The sequence below is a fragment of the Xyrauchen texanus genome, chromosome 23 (assembly GCF_025860055.1).
Source record: "Xyrauchen texanus isolate HMW12.3.18 chromosome 23, RBS_HiC_50CHRs, whole genome shotgun sequence".
NCBI classification, from domain to species: domain Eukaryota; kingdom Metazoa; phylum Chordata; class Actinopteri; order Cypriniformes; family Catostomidae; genus Xyrauchen; species Xyrauchen texanus.
Window position 1 is genome coordinate 6,135,359 of NC_068298.1, and position 16,711 is coordinate 6,152,069.

The following is a 16,711-nucleotide window of genomic DNA, read 5'->3' on the forward strand; positions in this document are numbered from 1 at the left end:
CCAAAACAATACGGATCTATCTTAACCAGAAATCATTGATTTAATAGCGATGTTCATGCGGCACTTCCGGGAGGAAGTGAGGAGGAGGAGCATAAACAAGCAAAACTATCAGAGCAGCCAAACGCCAGTGCAGAGACAAGATTGAAGGACAGTTCAACACCACTGACTCCAGAAGCATATGGCAAGGAATTAATATCATCACAGACTTCAAAGGGAATAACAACTCAGCCTTGAACACTGCTGCCTCTCTCCCGGATGAGCTTAATACTTTTTATGCTCATTTCGAGGGAAATAACACCGCACTAGCAGAGAGAGCTCTCGCGGCCGAACTACAGAGGTTAGTTCACTCTCCGTCTCTGTAGCGGATGTAACACGATCCTTCCGATGGGTGTGTATCCGTAAAGCCACGGGTCCAGGCGGCATTCCGGGCTGCGTCACCAAAGCGTGCGTGAACTAGCTGACTCGTGTTTATAAAGACATATTCAACCTTTCCCTCTCTTTGTCTGTGGTCCCCACATGCTTTAGAACATCCACCATTGTGCCTGTACCAAAGCAATCCAAAAAAACTTGCTTAAATTGCGTCCTGTAGCTCTGACCTCCATCATCAGCAAATGCTTTGAGGGACTAATCATTTACATTTACATTTTATGCATTTGGCAGACGCTTTTATCCAAAGCGACTTATAGAACCCTTATTACAGGGACAATCCCCCCCGGAGCAACCTGGATTTAATTACCTTGCTCAAGGACACAATGGTGGTGGCTGTGGGGATCAAACCAGCAAACTTCTGATCAACAGTTAAGTGCTTTAGCCCACTACGCCACCACCACCACATCAGAGATTACATCTGATCTGTGCTGCCTGCCTCACTGGACTCACTGCAGTTTGCATACTGCAACAACAGCTCCACTGATGATGCCATTGCATCTCTCTGCTCTCCCACCTGGAGAAAAGGAACACATATGTGAGAATGCTGTTTGTAGACTACAGCTCAGCATTCAATGCCATAGTACCCTCTAAGCTTAATGTGAAACTACGGGCTCTGGGCTTAAACAGCTCGCTGTGCAGCTGGATCCTGGACTTCCAGTCAGGCATATGCCAGGTGGTTAGAATGGGCAGCAACATCTCCTCAACACTGACCATCAATACTGGAGCCCCACGGGGCTGTGTTCTCAGGCCACTCCTGTACTCCCTGTACACACATGACTGTGTGGAAACACACAGCTCCAATGCCATCATTAAGTTTGATACGTCGATGGAAGGTCTGATCATTGACAATGACGAAAAAGCCTACAGAGAGTAGGTGCACACTCTGGCATGCTGGTGTCAGGAGCACAACCTCTCCCTCAATGTCAGTAAGAGCAAGGAGCTTGTGGTGGACTTCAGGAAGAAAGACGGAGAACACAGCCCCATCACCATCAATGGAGCACCAGTAGAGAGAGTCAGCAGCTTCAAGTTCCTCGGTTTCCACATTACTGAGGAACTCGCATGGTCCGTCCACACTGAGACCATTGTGAAAAAGGCTCAATGCGCCTCTTCTTCCTGAGACGGCTGAGGAAGTTTGGAATGAACCACCACATCCTCACATGGTTCTACACCAGCACTCTTTACGAGCATCCTGACTGGCTGCATCACTGCCTGGTATGACAACCGCAAAGGGCGGTGCGAACTGCCAGACACATCGGAGGTGAGCTTCCCCCCTCCAGGACATCTATACCAGGCAGTGTGTGAAAAAAGCTTGGAGGATCATCAGAGACTCCAGCCACCCGAACCATGGGCTGCTCTCACTGCTACCACCAGGCAGGCGGTATCGCAGCATCAGGACCTGCACCAGCCCACTTCATGACAGCTTCTTCCCCCAAGCAATCAGACTTTTGAACTCTTGATCTCGCACAATCAACATACTGTATATCAGCACTGCATTTTATTAGCCTCAGACTGGACCCACATTTTTTACTTCACTTAATACCATGCTGGCAACTGTCTATCAACATACAGCTGAATGTGAACACAACACTACTTATTTATTCCCACTGATTACATGGGATGGGGTTACAGTGTATTTTTATGGTATGCAGTCTTCTCATTTTGTGTACACTTTATATTGTATATTATTAGGTGTATATTGTGTTGTGTAACAAGATGAGTAAACTGTGTTTATTGTAATTGTCATACTGCTATGTTGCTTAGAACCGCATCCAAGACTTTCAGCCACTGTTGTACTTGTGTATATGGTTGAGTGACAATAAAGGGATTTGATTTTGATTTGGGCAGGAGTCAGGACACATGTTGACCCTTAGTCACCTAACCCAACAGATCAATATAACTCATAATGAAGAGAGCAGAGGTGTCAGTGTGCTCCAACTGCCTCTATCACTTTAAAATCATTGCCAGTTTTTGGCTTGGTGCAGATAAATGTCACTGACCGTGATACTGAGATGTTCTAATTAATTTCAAGATTATACTATATGTTTTAATGCTGAGCATTTGAGCCTAGTTTCTCTAATGTAAAAAAGAACTAGTTTTACATTTTCTGTTTGACTGGTGTTAGGGGAATGAAATTCGAGGGAGTTGCTATGTGATTGCTAAGGTGTTCTTGGTGGTCACCTTTGGTGGCATTGCTAGGTTGTTGCTAAGATGTTTTGGGTGTTTGCTTACTGGTCCAGATCAAAAGAGTCCACCTATAAGTCTGGTCTTTAGATATGACTCTGGGTCCCTCTTTCAGTGTAATTCTAGGGGATTCCAGTCTTTTTAATGTCTGCCTGGTTAAATCCTAATTCTGAATGCTTAAAAAGTACCAGCACATCTCTCCTCAACAAACTTCACGATTTGAGATAGCATTCATATCTGTAGCCCAAATTATGTTGCATGCCAAGCTTTAGTACTTAGGACTTTTTTGAATGATTTCTTTAAATCCCTTACTCCAAGAATGAATAGAAGTAGTGATCCTTTCCAAGTCAAGTGTCTACATAAAAACAACATATACAACATAAAACAAACACTGAACTACATGAGACTATACACAGATCTAAAAGACCTACACATTTTCTGAGTAAACACCACTAATTACTGTATAAAGAACGGTTCTGTCTTCTCCAATAGACATATTTTGTTATGAGAAATCACTGTGGGATTAATCATAGCTGCACTTCAAAATCACTTTAACTTCAAAAGACTTTTAGTCCGCAGTTCAATATTTTCAATCATACACAGAAAAGATCTTTGATAGAATGCTCTCAGTGTCACAATGTTTCATGTTATACATTTCATCTGCTGATCTCGAGAACAGCATAGAAAGATAAGAAACAGTCAAAGTGTAACACTGCATCTTCCAAACCAAAGCCAATGTGGACCTTGAAGCGTGCTGTGCAAACTATCTACTATATTTATAAATAATACCAGGTATAAAACTTTAAAATTAAAAGTGCATGCACTACCTTGAGATTGAATCAGTGACTTTCAGTTGAAGATGGAGTTTTCAGTTAAATAAGTGACCCTGGCCAAGCACTCGGCCATATTGAAGTGGAAACAGAGGCTTTTATGATGCCCCATCGGATTATGTGTCTCGGTGTCCATGATCATCCAAGAGCTTCATATTAGAGTAATGAATTAGCAATGCTGCTCTATCAAATAACTCTTGACTCTTTTGCACCTTGTCATATTCATTAGATGTATTCTGTAGTCAGTGCTCTGTAACTGCTATTTGAAATACTTTTAAAATACTTTTTTGAATGTGTGTGAAATAAGTTTAGTAGTGTTTTAGTCTGAGAACTAAACCTCTCCGTTCTGTAAAATGGCATTCATTTACATTTACATTTACGTATTTGGCAGATGCTTTATCCAAAGCGACTTACAGTGCACTTATTTCAGGGACAATCCCCCCAGAGCAAACTGGACTTAAGTGCCTTGCTCAAGGACACAATGATGGTGGCTGTGGGGATCGAACCAGCAACCTTCTGATTAACAGATATGTGCTTTAGCCCACTACGCCACCACCACTCCAAACAGTGTTGGGTGTAATGCATTACTAGGTAATTAATTACTGTAATTAAATGACTTTTTTATTGGTAAAAAAAGTAAAGTAAGGGATTATTTTAGAGTAATCCCATGCTTTACTTTTTTCCCAATAAAAAAGTCATTTAATTGACTCATTTTATAAACTATTTATAGAGTCTATATAGTAATTTATAGTAATTAATAATATGTAATGCAGTTTCTTTTCAGACAGTGTAATTAGTACAGTAATCCAATTACACTGTAGAAGATGTCATTTGTTAGTAATTAATTACTTTTTAGAGTAACTTACCCAAAACTGTTCAGAAGTACAGTATGTCAGGGTAGATTCCTGGATACAACCAGTATTTTCAATGATGTATAAACCCTATTTACAGTAGCGCCATCTATGAGGCTGTGAGGGATAAACTTACCATCTCTTCAATGACACACATGATATAAAGCTGTATGAAGCTACCTGATCCTATCTGATTTTCCACAACTCGTGTTGTCTAAAGTATTTAGTCTACTGAATGTTCTTGGAAAGATATTTTTCAATGTTATGTAAATGATGCAATACAATCAACAGGATTACATATTGTATTAACCATACGCCCTAAACCAAACCCCAACCCTAAACCTAACCACCAGTGGAGTAAATATGTAATTTTAGAGTGAGAATGCCACCACAGAATTTTGCTAATTTTTGTAAATGATTACTTTCTGATTCCCATGGGACTAGAACCTGTGTAACCTCCGAGACAAAATAAGTTGCACCAGGGGAAATGGTGACCACAATTGAAATGACTCAAAAACGTCTGATGGGGGAAAGCGTTCATCAGTAATTCAGCAGTATGGGGTTGATTTCAGGGTATGTGAATTTCAGAAGCAACATGTTCAATTTCCTCATCATGTTGGATAAGAAAGTACTCTGCATGTAAAAAAAGAATTTTTTTTTCACAAATCTCGCAGAATTTACCACCTTGAGGCTATGGGCTTTGGGTGGGTGCCTGGAAGTTGCTATGTGGTTGCTGAGGTTTTGGGGTTTTATTTTACCATGTTGCTATGGAGTTGTATGTGTGTTGCTACATGGTTGCTAGGGTATTCTAGGTGGTTTCTATGTGGTTGCTTGCTTAGTACAGCAATTCAAAAGAACCCACCCACAAGTCTTTATGAGATTCTGGTCTACAGATATGGCTCGAGTCAAGGCAAAATACTAGCACACCTCAACAAACCACACAATTTGAGATATTATTAATATTTGTAGTATAGTCGATACTTAAGCCCTAGGTATACTTCCATTTTCACGCAAATGCTCAGAGTCTGCGTAAAGCCGAACATGATCCTGTTAAAGTATGCTCTATATAACTGCGCGCGCATACACACGGGGTTGGCGCATGCGCTCTACGACTGCCATGAGACACTGGACCTTTTCTCTTCAGCAGTTTAAACACATAAAGATGTCTTTAGATTCCTTCAGACTCGACACACACGCACTTTTGACTTGCACATCCACTGTTGTTGTTTAGCGGTGATTATATCTTCTTCTAGAGTTTCTTCATGACAGCAACAGATCAGATGTGAGTGTTGCCACCTTGTGGACCCATTAATTAGTGCAAATAATTCCAGGCATATGCACATTCTGCGCATTCAAAGACATGCTGTTAGAAAAATCGGGCTGCATGCATTCAGTCCTTGAGCACTTTACTGATGACGAGATTTGTGTTAGGCATCCTGTACATGAACGCTCAGTGTTCACGTCTGACCGAAAACTATTTTGGGCTTTAGAGTTAGGGGTTTGGAACAGACCCCTTTGGATAAAGGTCCATGGAGGTAATTTGTATCCAGTCTTAATTTGCAACCAAGACACATTGTCTTTTTCACAGCTGAAGTTGGATTCTCTGATGAAAATTTCCCCTTGGTGTTTGGAAGGTGTTAAGTCCACTCTAATTTCAGAAACTCGTAGGCTGTAGAATAGTTTCCTCTCAGGACCCAATATCTGAATGAGCAGGACTGATAGGGGCTGAAGTACCGCTTCACTGGACAAACCCAAGTGGCCTGAACTGTCGAAAAACATCCAATCGGTTTAGTGGCCAGCTTAAGTGGAGAAGCCGGAATGCTATCAGAATGCTATCAGCTAATTCACTGACTCCATTTGCTCACACTCACCTACTGCCAAAATGTGGATAAGTTGTATGAATGGGACACCAGTTCAGTCGTTGGCGAAGGAGAAAGTATTTTATATTGATTATTGGCATTGCAATGTTTACCTAGCATGTAATTAATTTAAGTTTGTTTCTGGAAAATTATATTGTTTTCAAATCTCAGGAGATGTTAAACAGTTTTCAGTTGTGGTTCATCTCAGTATCAACTTTTTCTCAAAGGTTTCTCCTAAACAGGACAAATAAAAAGAGATAAAAATTTGACAATTGTTTAATAAAAGTGGATAGCATAGCTTGGAAGAATTTGATGAGAGATGCTTGAGCTCTTTAGATTTGAAATTGTATTTTGATTGCATACTTTGGTAAACTGGCAAATCTGATTGACTTTTCACATTAAGCTGTGATGTCTAGGAGAAACAGTTTAGAAATTAAAGACAACATATTTGTGATTTTTCTTTCCTATGTGTAATATTGCAAATTAAATAAACCAAATGAGCTATTTTAATTCAAGGAGGTCATTCTAAATTATTCATCTTCACTCACAGCGACACGAAAGCAACATCTCGAGCTAAACCCTCTCATGTGAAACACCTACACAAAATATGTCCTTGTAACAGATCAGCAGTCTTATCTGTAAACGCTTATAAAACATCACAGAACTGACCTCAAATCGGCAGTCAGTGGCATTGCAAACCCACTCACCACATTTTGCAAAGCACCAACATGCTGTGTTTTGCGAGCCGCTTGATTGACCGTTATGAGAATGTGTGGCAATATTGAAATTCCAGCCTTTCTTATTAACCGAGAATGCCCCAGGTACACTGACTGTGACTCGCACGCCACGCAGCAAGAATTCATATACGCTGCGCCACTGCAGGCTCATTGATGTCCTGTTCACTGGCATGTTGCAGCGTGGCAGATCAATATGACCTTACCTCTGCCGTCTGCTGCTTTGAAACTTAATTACTGATATTCAGCTACAAAGTCATCATGGTCCGGCTGCCAATATTCATCGGGATCATTACCAGCCTAATAAAAATGTTTATTTATCGGCTACAGAGCTGACATTCATCCTATCTCAATTTGGCCTTTCTACTTGCAGAAGCAAAGACTTGCTATATAAATAAATAAATAAACCCCAAGAAAAACATGAAAGCATGCCATTTTCTTGTCTTGTTTTTTCTGCTTTCTAAGATGTGGCTGCCAGTTTGCTCAGGTGGCCTAGCACAGAATCTGTTTCCTGTAAGACGGGATCGCTCTTGACTTGACTAGTAGTCATTTAGTAGTCAGTAGTCGTTTAGTATTTCAAACCTGCAACATCTCTGTTACCATCCCAGATATCATAAGCTACGTTTGGAATGGAATGCTAGTGTACTGCTTAATAAATACTGCACCGTGTATACTGGATAACGCCTATTATTGTTTTTTAAAGAATTATGTGAAGCAGTTTGCAACAATAAATGTTTCAAAATGTGTCATGCTACATTGTTGTCCCTGTGCAGTGTATAATGCTTACTGCATACTTTTTTATTAAATGAGTAATAGTATGCAGTATGCAATGATAAATGTTTCAAATAGCGGTATGCTACATGTATGTCACTGTGCACTGTGTATACTGTATAGTGCAGGGGTGTCCAAACTTTTTCAGTCAGGGGGCCAAATGCAGAAACCAATAAGTTGCCGGGGGCGGCCTCGCTGTAATAGTTTAAAAAGGCTAGAAGCTACTAGATTGCCACTATGACACATAATCTTTATATTGTACACTTAATGTTATGCGAGTTTTAATCATAATTTGTGCTCTATGGGATGCTTGTGTAGGCCCTACATGTTACTAAATGATAGGTATTTCACTCACAAAGAACTCTCATAATGGAATAGTTAATGATGTGTTTTATACAAAATATTATACTCCCTTATTCACATTTGTATCTTTTAGATTTCATAATTTAGTCCATTCAGTGGCGCTGCAAAGAACATATAGATCTGCGAATTAGTGTTGTGTGTGACCCATCACAATAATCAGAATCAGATTACATTTGATCACTTTATGAAGTGATGCAAGGAATTACTCTTTATAGCTATACAATTATACCTAAATGATTGCCCTTTATTTTATTTTGTAGACGTGCATGTGCAAGCTGAGCGCGTGCATCAGGCACAGATGTGCAAGTGTTTTAAGTGTTCCCTTACAGTGTGTCCTCACTCAAATGCCACTGGGATGCCCGTGAATAATTTTTCTTGTTTCAACTAAATATCAGAACGAACAAATTAATTATACTTCCCAGTGCTACAGAGGACGTTCTGGATCGTGCATCTCTGTGAGCGCTCAATAAACTCTGTGCAGCCGCTCGCACAACAGCCCAGTTGCATGATGCAAGGTTTCGGGGCATTACTCAGACTGCTAATTTATTGTCTTTAATTGCCATGACATTGCATAATTGTCAAGATCATAAGGCCCAATATAAAAATATTTTACACATATTCCCCATATGAAAAAATATATTGAAATAAATTAACTGGATAAACATTGTATATAATCATAAGATTGTAGTGGGCCCTGACAACTTTACACTTTCAGAGTAATTCGAATTACAAAGACAAATCAGAGTCCCCGAGAATGCAAGGATGGAGTGATGAGAAATAATGTCAAGGAGGAAATAAGGATGGAGTGAAAGGAAATATATTAAATGACGAGATCAAGATTAAGAACCTAAAATTTGACACAGATGGGAACTTCTAAAAGAAGTAATTATATAATATTAAATGATGAATGACTTTTCTGTTTGACAGTAATGATCCTGCCCCACAAAGGCAAACGAAAAATAGAGTTATGAATGAAACAGGTCTCTTATGATCTCGTTTGCTTAAATTCAGAATAACCATTGTGTGAAAATGCAGTAACAACAAAATCCACATCAAAATAATTCAAGCCAATATTTTCAGCTCCAATGTTAGTGAGTGAGTATGACCTTTGTTGGGTAGTAAAGGGTATTGATATTTTTACCAGTGAAACTATATGTGTAAAGTAATTTAGGGAATACAGGAATGTGGATGGATGGATGGGTGGTTGGATGGATGGATGGATGGATGGATGGATGGATGGATGGGTGGGTGGATGGATGGATGGAAACTAATGTCAAATAAGCATTAAAAGTTATTTTCATGGCAAACAGAGTAGTTTAAAGCACAATGACAAACAATAAACAACAAACTATCACAGCACAATTTCTATATAAAAGAGATGTAAGACACGAGCAGACAGACAGCATCTCTCATCGAAACAGGGGAAACAGAAGCACACGTCCTGTAAAACACTGTTTCCAGCTATGAATCATGATCATGTACAGTACTATCCGCTAATATTGGCAGCAGAATCAATGGGACCCGGTGCAACAAAGTGCAATGCAGGATGATGTGTGCACGGGAGCGGGACAAAGAAATGACTTGCGGGAATCTAAATAACAAAATAGATGTTCCTCAAATTGATTTAACGTATTTAAGGTACAGAGTGTTATTTATGTTATTTGTCTATTGAGCGAAACCAACAAAAAATTAACTATTTACTGGCACAGGGTTAATTCATACTTATAATTCCTTGTGCTCCATGTGGTGGAAAGTGCTACAAAAAAACGTTGAAACCTACCAAAGATCAACCACATATTTGGCAATATTAGAATGATAACAATACATGTTCTCTCTCTCTCTCTCTCTCTCTCTCTCTCTCTCTCTCTCTCTCTCTCTCTCTACAGTTTTTTTTTTTTGAGTGGGAATTGTAAAAAAAAAAAACAGAATCTTAGGGGACCCGGGACTGAAAAATGTGTGCAGACCACTACCTGCGGGCTTGCAGGTGGGTGCGGGACAAAATATTACATAAATATAACAAAATCTCACGAGAGCATGTCTGAAAATCCATCCCGCGCAGATCTCTACTTTATAATTCAGGTCCAGTATTTCACGAACACCCGCAGTGCAATTTTGGGGAGCTGATGTGGAGGAAGAGGGAGTCAGGTAGATATTTGATAAGAGGGAGCCTGTGGTAACAGCAACCACATGGTCACTGCACACTGAGACAGCACCAGGCTTCTATATGGGCATTAAAATATGCATTGCACAAAAATACCTCTTATTACTGTTCTCAGACTCTCTGGTTTGCAGCAGCCGCTTCTTGAGTGTGTCGTTGCTTTCAGCCATTGACAAAAAAAAAAGAAAAACACTACATAATCCCTGTGCTGTTTTGTGATTGCTTGGGCAGTCTACAGCCCACCCTTAATGTGTGCAACACACAGCCCGCTCCCGTATTGCTTTTAGCCAATGCACAAATTGAAAACTTTAAAACCATGTTTCCAAAATGTCTGATTGGGTGGGCAAGACTCACGTTTGGCTCAGCCCAGCCCTGCCCATGCCTACATCTGGCCCAATGGTATACTGTATATTGCCTACTATTTAAAAAAAAAAGTAGTATGTGAAACAGTATGCAGTATGAAACAATAAATGTTTCTTACAGTAGTATGCTATATTGTTGTCAATGTGTAGTGTATACTGTAAATGACATATTATTTTATTATATTATTATAAAAGTAGTATGTGAAACAGTATGCAACAATAAATATGTAAACAGTAGTATTTTATATTATTGCAATTGTGCAGTTTAAAACGTGTATTGCTACTACTTTTGAAGTAGTATATGATATAGCATGCGGTATGCAATAATACAAGTTTCAACATTTTGTATGCTTCATTGTTGTCACTGTGCAGTACATACTGTACACTGCCTATTATTACTTTATACGAAGTAATAAATGTAGCAGTATGCAACAGAAAAAATAAAAATCGTATAACTGCCTACTTAAATGCAGCAAGTGGCGTCTAATTATCATCTCAGAAATAAAAATGGTCATTTTGCATTTTTATGCAATTTTTTGGTAAAGTGTCTTAATTGTTGGGAACACTGGAAATAGTAGGTCAAGTCAAGCACATTGAATTGTGGGGCACAGTATCCTATGCAGTATGCTGTGTTGTATACTCCACGTATATTGCAGATTTAGGCAAATGTAGTAGATCATGCCACTTAGTGCACTTCATTTGTATACATACAGAAAATTCACACACCATGCAAAGTATTCATACTACACACAGAGAAAGTAGTATGGCATATTCCAAACAAAGCTATCCATGTCATGGCATCATGTTGTATTTCAGATCTGATGATCCATCCCTCACACTGATTGGATGATTATCAAGCCTTGCTCATAGATTCTGTTCAAGTTCTCATCTGAATCTCTGCTGACTGACCCAATACAAGACAAAAAGTAGATGTATAATTATTCATGTGCCATATGTTAATACAGACGATAAATCAATAGTCCAATTAAATGGGGACTGGAGGCCTCCTTGTTTCTCTCCTGTGCTGTCTCGCAATGCTTGGAGGACTGGAGAAACAGTGACCCCTGGAGGCAAAAGGGTATTACAACACAAAAAAGGGAGACCCCCCCACCCCCTTAGCATTTAGATTAATATGGTCCACTTTCTATCAGCACACTCGCTGTTCATGCAATCTGCACCGCTTTTCCAAAGCAATTAACGGAATGGATGCACTACTGTTGTTTTATCAAAAACAAGTTGCATCCTGAAGCACATCTAAGCTGTTGATTTATTTATTTGTATTACACTTGAAAAGCCTCTGGTCCATCTCTTTTTTTTTTACACAGAACAAGCCAGGGATGCGTAAAGCCCAGCAGGCTGAGGTGCTTAGAGATATGAGCTGTGTAACGTAATGTCAGACAGGAAAGAAATGGAAAATTAGGATTTTTAAGGAAAATATATAAAACTAGGTGAGTATATAAAACTCACCTAGTTTTATATACATGAACATGGGTGTATAGTGATGATGAACAATGTCTGTGGACATGATGGGTTAAATGGCACAAATTCCAGGGGAAAGGTGCAAGCTCTTTGTGTCTAAGGTTCGATTAAGAATGAAGGTTGTGTTTTACTGAAAACAGAAACAGCATGTGATTTACCTGAAACCTATATATATATATATATATAATACAAAATAAAACAGAGAGAACCCCTTTGGACCTTCATGACACCTTTGGATCTTCATGTTAAAAAAATGATCTTAAAAAATATTTTTACCTAAAATATATTTATATATGCAGTATATCAAAGTAATTAATAAAAATACCCTTTAAAATGTGTAAGAATTTTTTTAATTAATTAAGTTAAAAGAATAAGTGCATACTCACAAGTCAAGGAAAGTATGTTAATACCAATTGAAGTTTTTAAAGTCATTAAATCTTTTTTATGAATTATTTATTTTGTAGAAAATGCTATGGATTTATTATTTTTTTTGTTTCAAAAATGTGTGAAACCAACATGCATACAAATATTACATTTCTATAAACTTGACACACATGTTTCAAACGAGATTTTGAAAAGATTTCTAATTTGGACAACCTTATTTTATGTGACCCAAAAGTCAAATCTGTGACACATCTTTACATGCCATATTTCAATGTATGTGAACAAAAATGAGATTTAAGATAACTTCAAAACACATGTATGTACTACTTTTATAGTGCTTTTTTGTCCTTTTTGAAGATTGACCACCCCTGCTCCCTATATGCTTTCATCGTATAGAAAAAGGCAGCGTGAACATTCTTCTAAACATCTCCTTCTCCCCAGAAAAAAAGAAAGTCATACAGGTTTGGAACCACATAAGGGTTGTTCTCTAGCAACCACACCACGAACTTACATTTTGTAATATCATGTATTAATATATCTTCTTTTTGTTTTGCAGAGATCCCAACAAGCCAGTGCCTCAGGATACCAAGTTCATCCACACTAAGGCCAATCGTTTCGAAGAGGTGGCCTGGTCCAAATACAATCCAACAGACCAGCTGTACCTGCATATCGGCCTAAAGCCACGCGTCCGTGATCACTACCGCGCCACTAAAGTGGCGTTCTGGAAGCACTTGGTTCCTCATCTGTACAACCTACATGATATGTTCCACTACACGTCCACCACCACCAAAGTGCCACCACCTGAGACGACTCAAAATTCCCTTTCCACCAAACGGCCCAATGGCAAAGCCTGGCCATTCAACACCAAGCGGCCCCCAATGTCTCCGGCCTACAACAGTGAGAGTGGCAAGGAACAATGGAATGGAGAAGAGGAACCAGGCCCTCTAGTGGTGGAGAACCCACGGGATTACTCTACAGAGCTAAGCGTGACTATCGCGGTCGGGGCTTCACTACTCTTCCTCAACGTTCTGGCATTTGCCGCTTTGTATTACCGCAAGGATAAACGTCGCCAGGAGCAGCACCCGCAACCTAGTCCGCTGCGAGCCACCACGACCAATAACGTGAACCGCCATGCACAGGAGGAGGAGATCATGTCCTTGCAGGTCAACCAGATGCACCACGAGTGCGACGCAGGGCCGCCTGGTGACCCCTTACGGCTTGCTTCACTTCCTGACTACACATTGACGCTACGCCGCTCACCCGACGATATCCCACTCATGACGCCAAATACCATAACCATGATCCCCAATTCGCTGGTGGGCATGCCCAATCTACATCCGTACAACACCTTCACAGCCGGCTTCAACTCCACCGACCTGCCACATTCGCACTCCACTACACGTGTATAGCTTTACGAAGATCTGGAAAATGGGAGGGAGAGGTTTCGGTTTTATGGAAATGTCACAGCGAGAAGAGGGGAATCGGAATGATAACGGAAACAAAATAATTTGAATAGACTTTTGCAACATGGAGTTCTTTCCAGATGTCAAATTGTGTGAACCTGCCAAAACAGAACTGCTCTATTTCCTTTGAAAAGGGACAAGTGTTTCAAGCAGTATTTTTTTCTAATCATCATTTTAAAAGAGAAACACACCTTTTTAAGCAAATTTTAAATCGTGCACATGGGGCGATCACTTTTTTCTTGAATAAACAACGTGGTTCAAAGGAAAGTACATTTTATTTCCCATCACAGTCTTTTGTGGGAAACACGTTTCAAAACAGTGGCCTCTAAGGTGATTTCTGCGTAATATTATTGGCTTTGCTTTTTTTATTTTATTTTCAATGCCTTATAAAGAGCTTGTTTCTTTTTCTCTCTTAATTTGACAAACTTTCCCTGAGATGAGTTTGTGTGGAACATTGCGATCTGACTTGAGTGGTTGGAAGTGCAGGAAATATTCGACAAACTCGAAACACGGTTGATTAAACGGCTAACAGCAACGCATTTTCCAGTTGCATAACCTCACGCGTGGTGTTTTAACGTTTTTCTTGGTTCCACAGAAAATCATTTGTTTGAAACTTTGCCATGGAAGAAGACTGGAGACTTTTAAAGTTACTGTACTTGTTTTTGTTTAAAGAAAAGTGCATCTTTTACAACAAAATTATCTATTAGTGTCGGATCTCCATGAAATGCACACTTACATGCAACGCTCAGAGCACTGTTTGACTGCTGTGTGTGAGTGTGATTTTGAGTATGAATGGGAGTGTTTGAGGTGAGTGTGTGTGAGAATAATTGTGTGTGTGTGTTTGATTGCATTTGTCATGTTTTTTTGTTGTATATTTGTGATGTGGGTGGGGGGGTTGGGGGCTTCTTTACCATCGCCTTGATTTTGTTCACCACGAGTAGTGTTTCAGCTGCGTCTATGGTTGTCTACTGTCTTTGCAAAATATACATTTTTGTTATTTTAAAAAGAAGTTACATATGTCTAATTTTGCTTAAGAATTACAAAATAAATCTCTTATTTTACACGCAAGAAAAAACAATAGCTTAAGACTGAACTGAACTAACTGACATGATTCCATTGACTTTGTAAGAGATCCTCTCTGATTGGACAGTGGCCTCTTTACACTGAAAACCCCGACTTCAGTGCAGACCTGTGTTTTTTTTTTAAATATATATATAAATATGGGCATACATACATATATGTATAGGGCTTTTATGAAGAATTTGCTCCCATTGACCTGAAAATGTAAATTACTATTAGAAGATCGATTTCAGTTATTTGGCTATAAACACCAATACCCAGAAGGCAGAGTAAGTTACTGCCTGTAGTAGTTTTACCCTAAGCACTCCAATCAGAGGCCACAGCAAGTGTCTTTTTAACAGCTCTATATGTATATTTATGTATAAATATATTTAATATTTATTTATGTATACCAGATGTATACATGCTGATTGTGCCATGTGCTAAATTAAACCATAAAACTGGAGAAGAAAACCATAAAACTGTAATTTTTATTGTTATACTTTTATTTTTGTGTAATATTTCCTACCTGACATGTTGTTTTAAATGAAAGTGTTAAGATTTATTCTGCCACCCCACCCCCCCCCCCCCCTGATCCATTTTCGTAATACAGAAAGACTGTACAGTATATTTTCAACATGTCTGTCTGCTAATTGTTGATTTTGTCAACTTTTAGGAGTACACTAGCATGTCATCATTGTCTGTTAAAAAACATTTGCCAACACTTTTGGCAATTTTGCATTTTTAACCATAGACGGAATGCGCCTTATGACCTCTTCATACAGTTTGACCTGTGCATCGACATGTCCAATGAAAAGATGTTTAACCAGGCCATCTGTTTAACAAGTAGCTCCATTGGCCTTGAGAAGTGTTAATCAAAACCGCATATGTACCTCCCTTATGTTTTGCAGAGTGTCAGCTGTCCAGCTGAAGTGTAATGACGAGATTGCCTACAGCGTACTAGCTCTGTGATTTCCCTGACAACCAATGCCATTCAATTATGCACAATGCCATGTGTCTTTAAAAAGTAGACTATACCAGCCATATATGGTTGCCAGATTTCCATCTACTCGAAACTGCAATTGAAAGCATAACAATTTATGCGTTGGACCCAGAAAACCCATCTCGAAACTGAACTGTTCACTCAACAACTGGACAAGAAACCCTAGACATAAAACTGATTTCAATCTAAAATAGTAAGTGAAAGCTCAGATTATATCCAAAAATAAATTATCTAGCAATCGATAACCTACTAACTAGATTCTAGGAACACAAACGATTAGACTCATGTCTGTAACCGTGCATGCGCCATTGGAACCCATGTTAAGAAAATCGTGTATTTCCACATTCGCTAACAAAAGTCCATGTAAGTCCTAATGTAAGTCCATTTAAGTCCAGTTAAAATATTGAACAGTTCACTAACAGATGTGCAATGACAGAAATCTATTTCTGGTGCTAAAGGTGACTAATTATGTTATTTTCGATTGTCATTTTGTAAGATTGTTTATGAGAAAAGAGTTCATTCTTGCTCTTAAAAATTTTTTTGGAGATGTGTGTTTTTCATCAGATAGCGACGATATGGATGGCTTCAAAGCTAACAGACATAGTCTTAAGCTACGTTTGATTCAACTTGGAAAGTCGGAATTTCCAACATCCTACTTGGAAAAGTGAAATAGAAAATGTATCAATTAATCAAAGTTTGTTTTTATCAAACTTTTGCAGAGAAAGGGGTGCAAAACACAGTAAATGATCTGCTGACCACAGTGCACCTATTAAACAAGTGCTAGC

General features: G+C 39.1%; 1 protein-coding gene across 2 annotated transcripts in view; it reads left to right on the forward strand.

Moving 5' to 3' along the window:
- Positions 1-14,738, forward strand: part of LOC127662999 (neuroligin-3-like) — a 214,344-nt gene extending 199,606 nt beyond the window's left edge. For both annotated transcript variants that reach the window (XM_052154373.1, XM_052154374.1), the window contains one exon: positions 12,958-14,738. In XM_052154373.1, the coding sequence (XP_052010333.1) occupies positions 12,958-13,810 (853 nt within the window). In that variant the 3' untranslated portion in view covers positions 13,811-14,738. The remainder of the gene's footprint in view (positions 1-12,957) is intronic.
- The last annotated feature ends 1,973 nt before the right edge of the window (positions 14,739-16,711 follow it).